The sequence below is a fragment of the Zingiber officinale genome, chromosome 1B, assembly GCF_018446385.1.
Source record: "Zingiber officinale cultivar Zhangliang chromosome 1B, Zo_v1.1, whole genome shotgun sequence".
Lineage (NCBI taxonomy): Eukaryota > Viridiplantae > Streptophyta > Magnoliopsida > Zingiberales > Zingiberaceae > Zingiber > Zingiber officinale.
The window spans coordinates 133887515-133902478 of NC_055986.1; the positions used below are offsets into that span (position 1 = coordinate 133887515).

The window sequence follows — 14964 nt, forward strand, 5'->3', positions numbered from 1 at the left end:
CATTCTCTACCATATCCATGAGTATGCACAGTCATTATCTGTTCTCAAAAAGCTGTTCCAGAATATCGAGCCAATTGAAGAGCAGCAAATAGCTCTCTGTGTATGCCTTCTTCTACTGGATGTTGCATTAGCTTGTGAAGATATTTTACAAGTCTCAGTAAGTTTCTTTGTAATCAACACCTTTTACTTTTTAATTTTTCTCAATGATGTCTCTTTTATTTTTTTTAAAATTCACAAAATGAAAGTGCTGCAATATCTGTTTTTATGTGTTGTTACAATTTACAAATCTCAAGTACTCCAGAGTTGAAATTGATGAAGTGTGGTTCGAGTGGGCTGAATGCATGCTAGATTACATTTGAGTAGGAAAAGTATTTGATTTTTGAAAACTTTGGATGATGCATGCATTTGCATGGAATGTAAATTACGGATGCTACCTTGATGTGTACAATATCTATTACCTTTTGAAGTTGTAAAAAGAATATTTGTGTATTTTATGGATACTGACTTGATGTGTACAATATTTATTACCTTTTGATGTTGTAAGAAGAATATTTGTGTAATTTGTGGATACATATTTGATGTATACAATATCTATTATCTTTTTATGTTGTAAGAATAATATTTATGTGTTGGTTACATGAATATTGCCTTGGTGTGTTTAGATACACCAATGCATAATAATATTAATTAAATTTTATACTATTAAAATGTTGTATAATATTGGTTTTTCACTGTTTCGGAAATTGAATTAGTGTCGTTAAACAATACTAATATTACATCGGTTTTCTATTGTTGCTGAAACGGTGTCGTTAAGTGATACTACACCGGCTCATAACCGATTCGAAAACCGGTGTCGTTAAGTGATATTACATCGGTTATAACTCGATGTCTAAAATGGCAGACCTTTTACATCGCCTTCATAGATATCGGTCGATTTTGTAATAGACAGCGGTGGAAAACCGATGTCTATGAGGGTTTTTCTTATAGTGACTATTTCTACAAGATTTATGAGTCCAATGATGAGCTCCTTCAGTTTGATGTACAATTGAGTGACCAACTCTCCTTCTTTCAGCCAGAGGTTCGTCAATTGATTCCCAAACATGTCCTGTCTTACGAGATTGGCCTCCAAGTTTCCTTGGTGCAACTCTGGAAACTTCTCCTAGAGTTCTTTCACTGAGTCGTAGTTGTTGATCCGATTGACTTCTTATGGTGGAAGAACACTCAGCAAGTGGAATTCAGCTCTGTCATTTACCATGAAATTATTTTGCTTCTTCTTGTTCCACATATGCTCTTTCTTTTCTTCTCTATGTTGATCTTTAGATACTAAAAAATCATATTTTATTATTAAAAGAAAATCAGTTTAAAAAAAATACTTTAATCCATTGTTTCTAGAGTATGAACTCTCCCTCGAACTTTGTTGGGTAGATGCTTGGTCCTGCCATTGTGTCATTGCTTTAGCAGGCAATTAGTCCTTCTAGAGCGGTTTGACTCTGACACCACTTGTAGGCCCAAGTAATGTTGGCTAAAGGGGGTGAATAGCCCTAAAAATAAGTTAAAAAAATCTCTTGTTATTTAAACTAAGCAACGACACAATATTAGCAAAAACAAATAACTAATATAAAAGAAATAACTAAAAAGATAAGAAGGCTCAAAGAGTTACTTGGTTACAACCTAAGTAGTTGTTAATATAAGATAATGAAAAGCTCACTAAAAAACTCTTTCGTGGAAGACAGAATAGCCTCTTACAGACATTGATAGCTCAAGAAATTAGCTAGGAAACAAATACAAGAGTTGATGTCTAATTCCTAGTTCCAAGGGCTTTTTATAGCATCTTGGAAGTTGTTACTGTTATGCTGATATGGCCTGGAGGTGCCTCAGATTAGCTGGAGGTGCCTCTAGTGTGGATACAACTTTATCCAAACTCCAACAATCAACCAACGACTTTGATCATTGGTAGGCACCTCGGTTGATCTAGGGCAATCTCCAAGGGAGGAGCGAGAGCTCCTTAATGCTCTAGTAGGGCACCTCCTTAATGAGTCGCAAGGGCGCCTCCAGCTCTAGCAGGGCGCCTCCTCCATGAGGCATGAGGGTGCCTCTAGCTCCTTGGAGGTGCCTCCATCCCGACAGCTGGCAGATCCAAAGTCAGCTTCAAAGTTGACTTGTCCAAACCCAACTCCACATGGGTGATGCTCTGGTCATCCAGAGTTGAGCTCACCCAAATTCAATTCTTACATTCTCTTGGAGAAGCTTTCTTCCAGCTTCTCATTGTAGGGTCGTTGCACTAGAGGGGGGGCTGAATAGCGCTCGTGGCTAATTTTTTTCAAAAAACATGATCAAAGGTAATGCAACGGAAAGAAAAATGGAAGGAAAAACAAACACAGCTAACACAATTTGTTTTTACTTGGTTCAAAGTCTGTGATGACTCATACTCCAAGGCCCGCAATCATTGACCACTTTCGTTGGACAATTCACTGTCAGATCGACAAATCTTTACAAAGATGAATACAATGGATTTATAATTTAAGTGTAGTAATTAAAAGTATACCAACAACTTCTAGGGATCTGGAAGGTTATGCTTTCAGTTGTTGGAATCACATCACTCTATCGTTGGAGTTGTGTTGCTCGGTCGTCGGAGCAGTGCCACTCGATCTTCGGAGTCACATCGTGAAGTCGCAGGAATGTCTTTGGAGTAGTGCGCAAGAAAGCAATCGCAAATGCAAGTTATGTTTTGGCTCTTGGTTGAATGCTGCTTATATAGGCTATTTCGGGCACCTGGATCCCTTCCGGGTGCCTAGACCGTGACGTCAACCCGTCCAAGCAACATGCTCCAACCTGGCGACGAGATAAGTCTGGGCATTCCGGGCGCCCGGACCGACTTTTTCAGTTAATTATTTTCTTGAAAAATAAAGCTAGTCCAGACAGTATAAAATATATGTAAAATATGAATTTGACAGCCTTTGACTGTCTGGTTCTGACTTTGAGTTTTGCTAAAACTCTAGGTCGAACTAACGCCTATTGTTCCCTCCTCGGGGGAACGCGTCCTCACATACTCCTCTCAGGAGAGTTTACCTTTTTACCAGATCGGTCCTCCAGACCATCTGGACTTTTGCTTAGCATCCGAGACTTCAGGTCTTCATGCTGAACATCCGCTCCACAGCCCGTCCAGACTTCCATCTGGTACGCGACCATCACGATTTTCACCTAGAGTCCCCGACTCTAGGATTTTGCGCAAAGTGCTCGACCTGCCAAGACTTCGCCTTACCTAACCGTAGTTAGGATCTAGGGTTACCTCCCCTAGGACTTTCCACTTGCCTAGAATCCACTAGGACTTTTACCTAAGAACACTAAGGACTTTCCTGTAAACTCATTCAACCTTATTAGATAACAAATAACCTTAACTTTGGTCTCTTTGCCATAATCAAAACTTAGGTTCGATCGTATAGTACTCCCTGCACCAATAATCTCCCCTTTTTTTATTATCATAACCTGATTCAAAGTTAAGTAAAATATAACAATAAAGTATAAAACTTAAGCAAAAAAAAAAAAACTTATGCATAAGTAAAATAATTTGACAAAAAAATTCTCTTATGCTCCCCCTTAATCAAAAGTTATATGATTCCCTTATGCTCTCTCTTAATCCAAGGTTATATGTTTAACTTAACTTTAACCTTTCTTTCCCCCTTTGACATACATCAAAAAATACTAAGTGAGAGAAAAAAATTTAGTTACAAAAAAATTTAATCTCTTTTATGGCAATAAGCTCCCCCTTAAATAAATAATTTTAGTTTTGAAAGGAATTTAAAACACTTAGTTAAGTCTTTAAAAAAAACTTAAAAATATGAAAGATTTCTTAAGAAAATTTAAATACTTAGCTTTAGGAAAATTTCTAAAGATTTTCTTTAAAAAAAAAAATACTAAATACTTGACTTGACTTATAGAAAAAACTTCTTTAAGATATTAAAAAAACTTTAAATACTTTTTCAAAACTTAATGAAAACCATTTAAAGTTGCTTTTCAAAGATAGTTAAACATTAAACACTTAACTTTTGAGAGATTTTAAAAAAAAAAAATTTAACTAAACATTTAGCTTTTGCAAAAAAAAAAAAAAACAATTAACTAAACACTTATCTTTTACAAGATTTTTTTTTGAAAAATTTAACCAAACACTTAGCTTTTGCAAGATTTTTTTTAAAAAAAAATTAAAGGATATTTGAGATTTTGAAAAGTAGAAAAAAAACTTTTAACTTTGAGAAACTATTTAACTTAATGTCTTAGCACTTGTCACTCCCCCTTGGTTAATGCCAAAATTAAGTGTTCTAAGTTTAGGGTCTTAATAGTCTAAGCATGAGTATTTAAAGTAACAAAATCTTCAAAAACAAACATCTACTTTTCTTTAAACAAATGTCTAATCTTTAGCTACTAACTGTTTACCATGAGATAGTAGCTTTCACTTGGTTAGTCAAGTTAAGCAAGAGTTCCAGTTAGTTTGACTAAAATAGATAACTTAACTTGATATTTATTGCACAGACATAAGTATTTTGAAGTCCAAGCAGTATCCTATGCATCTCACACTGTTCTAAGTGTTTGTCATACACAAGTAATGTATTCCTAGTGTGCTTGTGAAATGGTCTGGCTGAAACTTAGGGGTACATGCTTTCTAGGGGGTAGATACCTATACTAAGTCCAATCCTTTGAAAATGCTAATAAAGTTAGAATTTTGAAAATATTTTTCCTAGAATTTTAAAACTAAGCTGATTTTGAAAAAAAAAATCATAACTTTTGAAAGAGCAAAGTGTAAAGGCAAGTATTAAAATCTATTCTACTAAGTACATACCTAATTATCTTCTAAGTGCACTGAACTCAAGTTTAGGTAAGGGTTTTGTAAAAATATCTACTAGGTTTGACTTAAACTCAATATAGTCAAGTACAATGCCACCCTTAGTTACATGATCTCTTACAAAATGATGTTTTACTTCTATGTGTTTAGTCCTTGAGTGGTGGATTGGATTTTTAGTTAAGTTGATGGAGCTTATGTTATCAATTGAAATTTTTATAATCTAATTGATAATCTTTTAAAGTGTGCATCATCCATAATAATTGATCATACACATTCTCCCATTGATATGTACTTTGCTCTGATACCAATTGTAGGATCATTGCGTTAGAGGGGGTGAATAGCGCTCATGGCTAATTCGTTTCTAAAAACACAATCAGAGACAATGCAGCGGAAAGAAAGACAGAAGGAAAAACAAGCACAGCTAACACAGTTTGTTTATACTTGGTTCGAAGTCTGTGATGACTCCTACTCCAAGGTCCGCGATCGTTAACTGCTTTCATTGGACAATTCACTATCAATTCGGCAAATCTTTACAAAGACAAATACAATGGATTTATAATTTAAGTGCAGTAATTAAAAGTATACCAACAACTTCTGGGGATCTGGAAGGTTGTGCTTCAGTTGTTGGAGTTGCGTCACTCTGTCGTCGGAGTTATGTTGCTCGATCGTTGGAATAACATCACTCGATCGTTGGAGTCACGTTGTGAAGTCGTAGGAACGTCTTCAGAGCAGTGCGCAAGAAAACAATCGCAAATGTAAGTTGTGTTTTGGCTCTTGGTTGAATGTTGCTTATATATGCTGTTTCGGGCGCTTGGATCCCTTCCGGACGCCTAGACCGTGCCGTCATCCCATCTAATCAGCGCGCTCCAACCTGGCGACGAGCTAAGTCTTGGCATTCTGGGCGCCCAGACCCCTTTCGAGTGCTTGGATCAACTTTTTTCAACAACTTATTTTTCTACAAAATAAAGTTAGTCCAGACAGTATAAAATATATGTAAAATATAAATTTGACAGCTTCTAACTGTTCGGTTCTGACTTTGAGTTTCGCTGAAACTTTAGGTCGAACTGACGGCTACTGTTCCCTCCTCGAGAGAACGCGTCCTCACCTACTCCTTTAAGGAGAGTTTACCTTTTTGCCAGACCGGTCCTCCAGACCGTCTGGACTTTTACTCAACGTCCGAGACTTTAGGTTTTTATGCTGAACATCCGCTCCACGACCCGTCTAGATTTCCACCTGTTCCGCGACCACCAGGATTTTCATCTAGAGTCCCCGACTCTAGGATTTCGCCCAAAGTGCTTGACCCGCCAAGACTTCATCTTGCCTAACTGTAGTTAGGACCTAGGATTACCTCCCCCTAGGACTTTCCACCTGCCTAGAATCCACTAAAACTTTTGTTTAAGAACACTTAGGACTTTCTTACAAACTTATTCAACCTTATTAGATAACAACCTTAACTTTGGACCCTTTGCCATAATCAAAACTTAGGATCGATCGTCTGGTGCTTCATGCACTAACACTCATCTCTCATATGCTCCAACGAGCATCCTTCTGGTCTACCAATGTACTCTTTCATAACTTTTCATCCCTCGGATGCACTGAGCCATTGACTCGTTTCCTATGACATCCTTTTCACTCGCCATGTCTTCCATTGGATTTCGTGTATTCTTAAGTTCCTACACACTTTGACATAAGATATCAAAATAATACAGAACCTAACTTAACTCAAATGATCACATCAAAACTAACCTGGGGTACTTACAGAAAGATCCTTATAGATTACACCAATCGATTAGGAAATTCCTAATCAATTAGTTGATCGATTTAGAATGATTTTGTGTGCTTGAGTTTGATTACCAATCGATTAGCAATTTATGTCAATCGATTGATACACCTAAAATAGGATATATTTTTTTTCAATCCTAAACCCTCAAGCACATTACTAAGCACATCCAATTATCTTATGTCAGATGAATCTCCTATTTATTGGACTTTGTGTCTGGAACTTCTTCATCTCCGGGTCTTCATCTACCCTAGCATCTAATCTCGCGATCTACTCAGGTTCCCAGCTTTTGTTAAGAATCAGGTCCTCAATCTTCTTAGACTTTTCTTGCCTTGCCTTCAGTCTTCCGACCTGCAAGGACTCCAGTATTCCGACTTACAAGGACTTCTTCTTGCAAAGAATCCAACCCTTGATCTTCTTGGACTTCTCTTACCTTGCATCCAGTCTTTCGACCTGTAAGAACTCCTTCTTGCCAAGAATCTGGTATTCGACCTTCTTGGACTTCTCTTATACTGTAAACTTGTAATACAAGCTAGATCCAACGTATTAACCTAAATTTAAAGACTTGTTAATCATTGAAACTTCTCATCCAGAGCATGATCCAACTAATTCTGATTGGTATATGTCAGATCTGGTCCCATGCTCGCCTACTAATGGATATGTGTTATCATCTGAATGGAAAAGCTTGAAGTGATGTCAAATATGGTCCCCAAATTTCCTTCCAACAAGTACGCAGCGATTAATGAATGGAGAGGTAGCTAACGATGATCGAATTTGATTTCCTCACTATTAGATCTCACGATTTGGGAAGGCGACCTAGTTTTCTAGAGAGGAGGAGCCCGAGCAAGAAAAAAGAGACACCATCTAGTTCAAACAATATAATCAACAAACATGAATCAAGAGCTAGATAACATCTAATGAATTAAGCTCAAGCCAAGCTTGAACAAAACTAAGTTTATAAAAAATAAACTCAGTAAAGCTTGAATAATCATTTCAACGACTTGATTCATTTTAAGTTTGGCTTAACTCGGTTCGGTTACCTTAGCAAGTAAGTTTGAACATTAGATCTAAAACTTTACTTGGCTTGGCTCGTTTATAACTCTATCCTTGCATTGCTCGGTCCGACAACACTACCAACTCGATAGACCCTAGATTTGACAACTGTTGACCCGATAAACTATTGACCCGACAATTGCAATACCTTCCAATCGTTTGATCGGATAAGACTTGACTACTTGATAAGAGCCAACCTAACATAAATCAACCCAAGCATAACTGATTTGACAGACAACCGACCTTTCGAAAGAGCTCGGATGCGGATACATAGTGAGTCCATCTCCTGACGTTAAATCGGATAGATTAAATTTATTTGTATTTTTAGTTGTGCATTTTAGTTCTAAAAATATTTTAGATCATCAACGAAATTAAGATTCAATTATAAATATATATATCTACGAGACTTTCTAAAAAAAATGTGGAACCGTCATATCAACGGCCCCCTAGAGCCGATCCCACAGTTATGGAGGGAGGTAAATGCAGGTACATAGCTGAAAGCGCATAGTCGGGACGTTAACCCCAGACAATGACACCCCGAGGATCGAACCCTGGACCTTTCGGCCACGAAACCATGCACCCCCCGCTGTACTACGCCCTGGGGACATATCTACGAGACTTTCTAACTCTGATAGGAAGTGGAAAAATAAATCTGATTATCAACTAGTTATGCAAAAGGTGGGTTGGACTCCCAGGTTGATAAGACGAAGGAAACAGGCAATCGATCTCCCAGCATCAATCGATCTCTATAGGCGAGGTCGCAGCATTAATTTATGAGCAGAGTTGCAGACGACGGCATTAATGCGCTCCGCTGGCACTGGCCTGCCTACGTTTATGCATAGCACTATGGCAGAGAGGCGAGACGTCGTCCATTCATACATACATCAGGACAACCCAACAAACACACCATTAATCCATGTCCAATAAAAAATACTTCTTCGTCTTCGACTTCATATTGAATCGAGATCGAAAGAAACGTACAGCAGTTACTCATTGCATCCGATCGATCATTGCACATATGAGCCCATCACAATCGAACAACAAGATCAAACAAATGCCCCTCCCTAGCTCGCTCAAGTACTCTCACCTCGTGCAGGAGTCGATTGGTGGTCAGAAAGGAAACAATATCATAACATTCATGAAACCGAGTCAATACACGAACCACCACCATAGGCCACACGTACGCGCGGTTCGTTCTTGAATCCATCTCTCCATTCATTGTAATTTTTACTGTTCTATTTAATTCGATCGATGATCTATCTCCATGATTCGTGCTTTTCTATATATACGATCGATACATCGATGGGTGCTTTGTAATTAGTTCCCGTAGTGGAACACTGCGGCTTTGATTTTTTGAACCGTGCAGGAGATGAGGCTGTTGACGGTCTCCACCAACTCCACCGTCAGCTTCGCCGTCGCAGCAGCGCCACGTAGGCCGAGTCGCCGCCGTTCATGACCAGATGCATCACCTGCAGGTCCACCGGCGCGTATACCACCATCGCGCCCGACGCGTCGGCGCACGTCTCTTGCAATATCAGCATGCTTGGTTGGTTCGAGCTCACCGCCTGCATGTTACAAAATGGGATTTTTGATTTCGAATTTAATTGTTGTTTCCTTGTGATTTGATTAATTAACGGAATGCGTACGCTGGCACGGAGGAGGGAGACGGCGTCGCCGGCGGCCTGTCCTTTGGCGATGTGAGCTGATCCTGTCCAGAATATGAGTCAGACGGACCGTCGGGTAAGGTGGGCGGAATGTTGACCGAGTCGTGGTGTCCCAGAGGGGGGTGTGCTGAGATGGCTTCTGTGTTGACCAAGTCTTCAAAAGTCCTCTAATCAACGCTACCTGCAGCCAGCGACCGGGTTGACTCGGCCCTCGGTACCCCGATACTCGAGGCAGATCCAACGAATATATGAGTACAAGACTAAGCCATAAAATAATGAAATATGCATAGAATATGAACGGATAACATACTTTGGCCCAGGGGGCGTCCTCGGATGGGACGCTGGTTGCGCGAGTTGTCGTGACCCGGAAGAGCAGATGACTCTGATCAGGCTGGAGAGAGGGATCTGACGACGCGAAGCAGGATGCGACACGGAGCCGGAAGACGAGCTGCAGGTCGGGAGATAATAGAGGCACGCAGGCCGAGCTAAGACACCGACACACAGGCCGGGATAAGACATTGGTACGCAGACCGAGATAAGATAGCGGTACGCAGACCTGGATAAGATGCCGGTACGCAGACCGGGAGACGAGATCGACACACAGGCCTGAGTAAAATATGGGCACACAGGTCGGACGATACAAAGACCGGAATATAGCCACGGCTCGAAGGCCGGAACACAACCACAACACATAGCTGCAACAAGGACGAAATCGACACGTGGACTGTCGACAGTTATAGTAACGCTGTACGGTCGGCCCAGGTCGTGGGCCGGTGAAGACCGTGGGTCAGCTGGGACAGCAGGTCGGCCAAGATACACTACAAAAGTTAGTGCTTTCTGGGACGAATTTGGGAACGAATTTATAAAAAAAATTCGTTGCAAAATTTTTTGGGACGAATTCAAGGACGAAAAAATTTTCGTCCCAAACCGTTTGATGCCAACTTTTGGAACGATTTTTTGTTGTTGCAAATTTGGCAACGAATTTGGGGACGAAATTGGCGATGAATAAAATTTTCGTCCCCAAATTCGTCGCCAAATTTGCAACAACAGACTCTAGTTTGTCCCTAATTCTGCAACGAATTTGGGGACAAATTCGATGACGAATTATTTTTTTGTTGCCAAGTTTGTTCCTAATTTTGCAACGAATTTGGGGACGAATTCGGTGACGAATTACTTTTTTGTTGCCAAGTTTGTTCCTAATTTTGCAACGAATTTGGGAACGAATTCGGTGACGAATTATTTTTTGTTGCCAAGTTTGTCCCTAATTTTGCAACGAATAATAAATTTGTTGCAAAATTGGCAACAAATTTGGCAACAAAATTTGGTAACAAATTATATTTTCGTTGCCAAATTCGTAGCTAATTTTCATGAACATTTGCAACGAATTTGGCAACAAAAATACTAATTTACTTTACAATAAATAAATTTCCGTCCCAAATTTTGTCCCAGATTCTGGGACGAATCCAATTCACAGATTTGTCCCAAAATTTAGGACGAAATTTGGAACGAAAATGATTTTGTCACGAAAATTAAGTACGATATAATGGCGACAAATCATTTTCGTCGCCAAATTCGTCCCTAATATAAAAAAAAATTCCAGATACAATTTATTTATGCAATTCAATCCATACATACATAAAAAACAAATTCAAATAGCACGTTATATGCATTCAACACATCCTAATTTCACATACATCTATTAATAATTGAATTCAACTCATAATTCAACAAATATAAAGGTCTCAACAAGTTATACAAGATCTGTCTTCTTCAAGCTACTCGAAAATATTATACAAGTTCAACACCCCAAAACTTAAACAAGTCCATCAATCCAAGAAGTTAAACAAACTAAGATACATCAAGTCATCTTCTTATGCCACAAAAGCTTTCTTCCCCCTCAAATCTTCTTTTCCTACATAACAACAAACAAATAAACCAGATCATTTGTAACAAGAAAGATTGGTATAGGAAACAACACATAACTCTGAAATTCCTTAAACATTCAAATAAATGCCCTATTTACCAACGATATGAACCATCCATGTCATAGCAACGACAAATAAAATTATAAGAAGTATCTTGAAGCTAAGTACAAGTATCGTAAATATGATACAACCTATTTTAATTAGCACATCAAATTGTTATGATACAACCTATTTCACCATATGAAACAATAGCTACAAATATTCTATTTCCATCTGACATGGAGAGCATGAAATGCATTCTTAAAATTCCTAACATATGAAAATAGCTCAAATGAAGAAAACACAAACTAGTTAAGATCAATTAGATGATACTAGTCTTTTAGTACTCATGGTTACTTGGTTGCTAGACAAACTCTAATCATAATTTGGAATTTGAACTAATAATGCAGTAGTAGCAAATTTCAATAAATTTATAAAAAGAATGATACTCTTATTTAACTTTTAAAATGCAATTAGAAAAATAAATAAATAAAATTAAAAGTTTAACATATTACTTAATACTTACTTTTTTCTCTGACATATATTTTGCCTCACCAACCCTGTTAAAAATAAATTATCAATATTAATTAAAATAAAAATTAGAAAAGTTACAATAAATAAATCTTATCATTGAAGACAAAACAACAAAGAGCACCTTATCAAAATGAAGGAACACAATTAATCAACTATAACATAATTATTAAAACTAACTTTATATACAGATCAGTAAATGTATATTAATGAACTTAGGAATATCGAAAAGAGGTGAACAAATACGGCTGTCTTCAACTACATTGAGTTCACGGCAAATTGAGACCTGCACAAACAACATTATGAATTTAGACAGTAACTTCCGAATTTTAAATAAAAAATGAAACACTTCAGGTCAAAAGGGGTTAAGTGTTATTTTTTAAATAAGTGGGCAAACTGCTACTTCATAGAAAACACAGGGGGCTTAAAGTTATTTAGCCTAAATATTATTGATCACAATAATAAGATTATATACAATTGTTTTGATATCTAGCAAACCTAGTTAAGCACTAATAAAACTTCTAATTTAGACAACTATTACCAAGGAATGAGATCAACCAAAGATGACAACTAAATCAATCAAATCTATACAAATCTTCACAGATATACACATATCTAATCTAATATATATATATATATATATATATATATATAAAATATATTACAAATTAAAATTCATTGGACATGCTTACCCTATCTGAAAATTTTACTATGTTTTGTTGTTTGCTCTCATCTGGAAAGACAACAGGAAGGTATTCCACCTGTTAAGTGAACAAAGGCATTCTTAGGGAACAAATCTACAAATGAGGTAAACTCAATCTGTCAATCAGAGATCCAAGGCTATGAAAATATTTTTCTGATATTCTAAAGAATAGTTGTGTGCTAATAATAAGCTAATGTGTTAATGTAATCATGCATAGACAATGGACAAATTCTACTTTTCAGAAAATTAAAATACATCATCTGTATAACAAGAGCATCATAATATCTAATCCATGAGTAGAACAACCTGAAGATTAAGTTCAGAAATAAATCTTTTGTATTTGCATTTCATCATCATAGGGGTGTCAGCCTATCAGCAAATCAATAGCATTTCAATGATAAATACAAACAAGTTGAATTAACTACAGCAGTCTGACCAACAGTGTAACAAACAGAATTTCATTGCTGTATCAACCTCATGCTGCCAGCTTAAGCCAGGCACTGCCAGCGACGCGACGCGGGCCAGCGACGCGACGCGGGCCAGCAACGCGACATGGGCCAGAGTTGGCCATACACACGACGGCGGCCAGACATCGCTAGGCCTGCGCCGGCGGCCAGAGTCGGTCAGCCAGCACCTGGCAGTGGCTAGACTGCGCCAAGCCACTGCTAGCCGCGACCACTCCCGCCTGGATGCACCAGTCTCGGCTAGGCCATGGCCAACCGCAGCCATCGGTGCCTGGAAGTGGCGGCTGGCGCCTGACAACGACCACCGCCGGCTGGCAGCGTCCCCTTGGCCAAAGCCCAGTCGCCGAGAGAGGGAGATGGGAGAGCAGCGTAGAGAGGAGATGGATTTACCAATCGGAAAGCTTCCATCGCCGGAGATCACACCGTCGTCGGAGATGTGTCCAAAATCCTCCTGGAAATCGCTGGTTGGAAGGGGGAACGAGGGAGAGAGGAAAGCAATGGGGGAAGAAAGAGGCGTGAGGAGTTGAATTTAATCTGGATCTAGGGGTTTTAGCATTAAAATTTTTTTGTTGCCAATTTTGTCCTAAATTTGGAACGAAATTTTAGATTCGCCCCCAATTCTAGGACGAATCCTGGATTCATCCCAAAATCTGGGACGAATCCAGGATTCATCCCAAAATCTGGGACGAATCCAGGATTCGTCCCAGAATTGAATTTTTTTAAAAAAAGAGGAAAAATTCAGAAGGATTAAATATGGACCTACAAATATCAGAATTTGATAAAACAAGTTTCTATGTGTTCGTATCGTTCTCCTGATCGTTATAATGACCTCAAAAATATTTTTGACCTAATTTATTGATATTTAGGAATTTTTAAATGAAATTTGACCAAATTCGGGTTAAAAAATCACAACACTCTATGCATTATGTTAAAATTATCGATAATGATGTTTTTATGATTAAGAGAACGATACGAACACATGAAAACTTATTTCATGAAATTCCGATAATTCTAGGTCAATATTTAAATTTGTAATCTATATTTTAAATTTTAAACACATATTCAAACATGCGTTAAACGCTACCATACTTAATTAATACTAAACTATCTATGTTTCACTAAATATGGACCTAACGATCTCGGAATTTCATGAAACAAGTTTCTATAAGTTCCTAATTTTCTCATGATCTTAAAAATATCTTCATCCATAATTTTAACATATTATATTGAGTGCGGTAAATTTTTTCTTATGAATTAGGTCATATTCATGTTAAAAAATTACCACACTCAATATATTAGGTTAAAATTTAGATTTAGGATATTTTTAAGATCACGAGAAAATTAGGAACCCATAGAAACTTGTTTCATGAAATTCTGAAATCGTTAGGTCTATATTTAGGCCTTCCAAATGATTTTTCTTTTATTTTTTTATTTTTCTTAAATTTGGGACGAATCCTAGATTCGTCCCAAAATCTGGGACGAACCCTGGATTCGTCCCAAAATTTGGGACAAATTCCTAGATTCATCCCAGAATTTGGGACGAATCCAGGATTCGTCCCAAATTTAAGAAAAATAAAAAATAAAAGAAAAATCATTTGGAAGTCCTAAATATGAACCTAACGATCTCAGAATTTCATGAAACAAGTTTCTATGGGTTTCTAATTTTCTTGTGATCTTAAATATCTTCATCCATAATTTTAACATAATATATTAAATGTGGTGAATTTTTTATTATGAATTAGGTTAAATTCGGGTTAAAAAATCACCACACTAAATATATGAGTTTAAAATTATGGATGAGGATATTTTTAAGACCATGAGAAAATTAGGAACTCATAGAAACTTGTTTCATGAAATTCTGAAATCATTAGGTCCATATTTAGGCCTTCCAAATGATTTTTCTTTTATTTTTTTATTTTTCTTAAATTTGGGACGAATCCAGGATTTGTCCCAAATTTAAGAAAAATA

General features: G+C 37.6%; 1 protein-coding gene across 7 annotated transcripts; it reads right to left on the reverse strand.

Annotated features, from left to right (window-relative positions):
* Positions 1–11031: 11031 nt before the first annotated feature.
* LOC121980178 lies at positions 11032–13529 on the reverse strand. Of its 7 annotated transcripts, none has more exons than XR_006111451.1 (5): positions 13387–13529; positions 12522–12590; positions 12076–12115; positions 11825–11858; positions 11032–11246 (listed from the first exon to the last, which is right to left on the reverse strand). XR_006111451.1 is itself a non-coding variant. In XM_042532138.1 (5 exons), exons 1-5 carry the CDS (start codon positions 13259–13261, stop codon positions 11198–11200), a joined length of 447 nt encoding a protein of 148 aa, XP_042388072.1. In that variant the 5' UTR covers positions 13262–13379; the 3' UTR covers positions 11032–11197. The 7 variants fall into 7 exon arrangements, 3 of the variants coding, with proteins under 3 accessions (XP_042388072.1, XP_042388076.1, XP_042388080.1); XM_042532138.1 differs by lacking the exon at positions 13387–13529 and adding an exon at positions 13007–13379; XM_042532142.1 differs by lacking the exon at positions 13387–13529 and adding an exon at positions 13007–13379 and having other exon boundaries at positions 12045–12115.
* Between the last annotated feature and the right edge of the window lie 1435 nt (positions 13530–14964).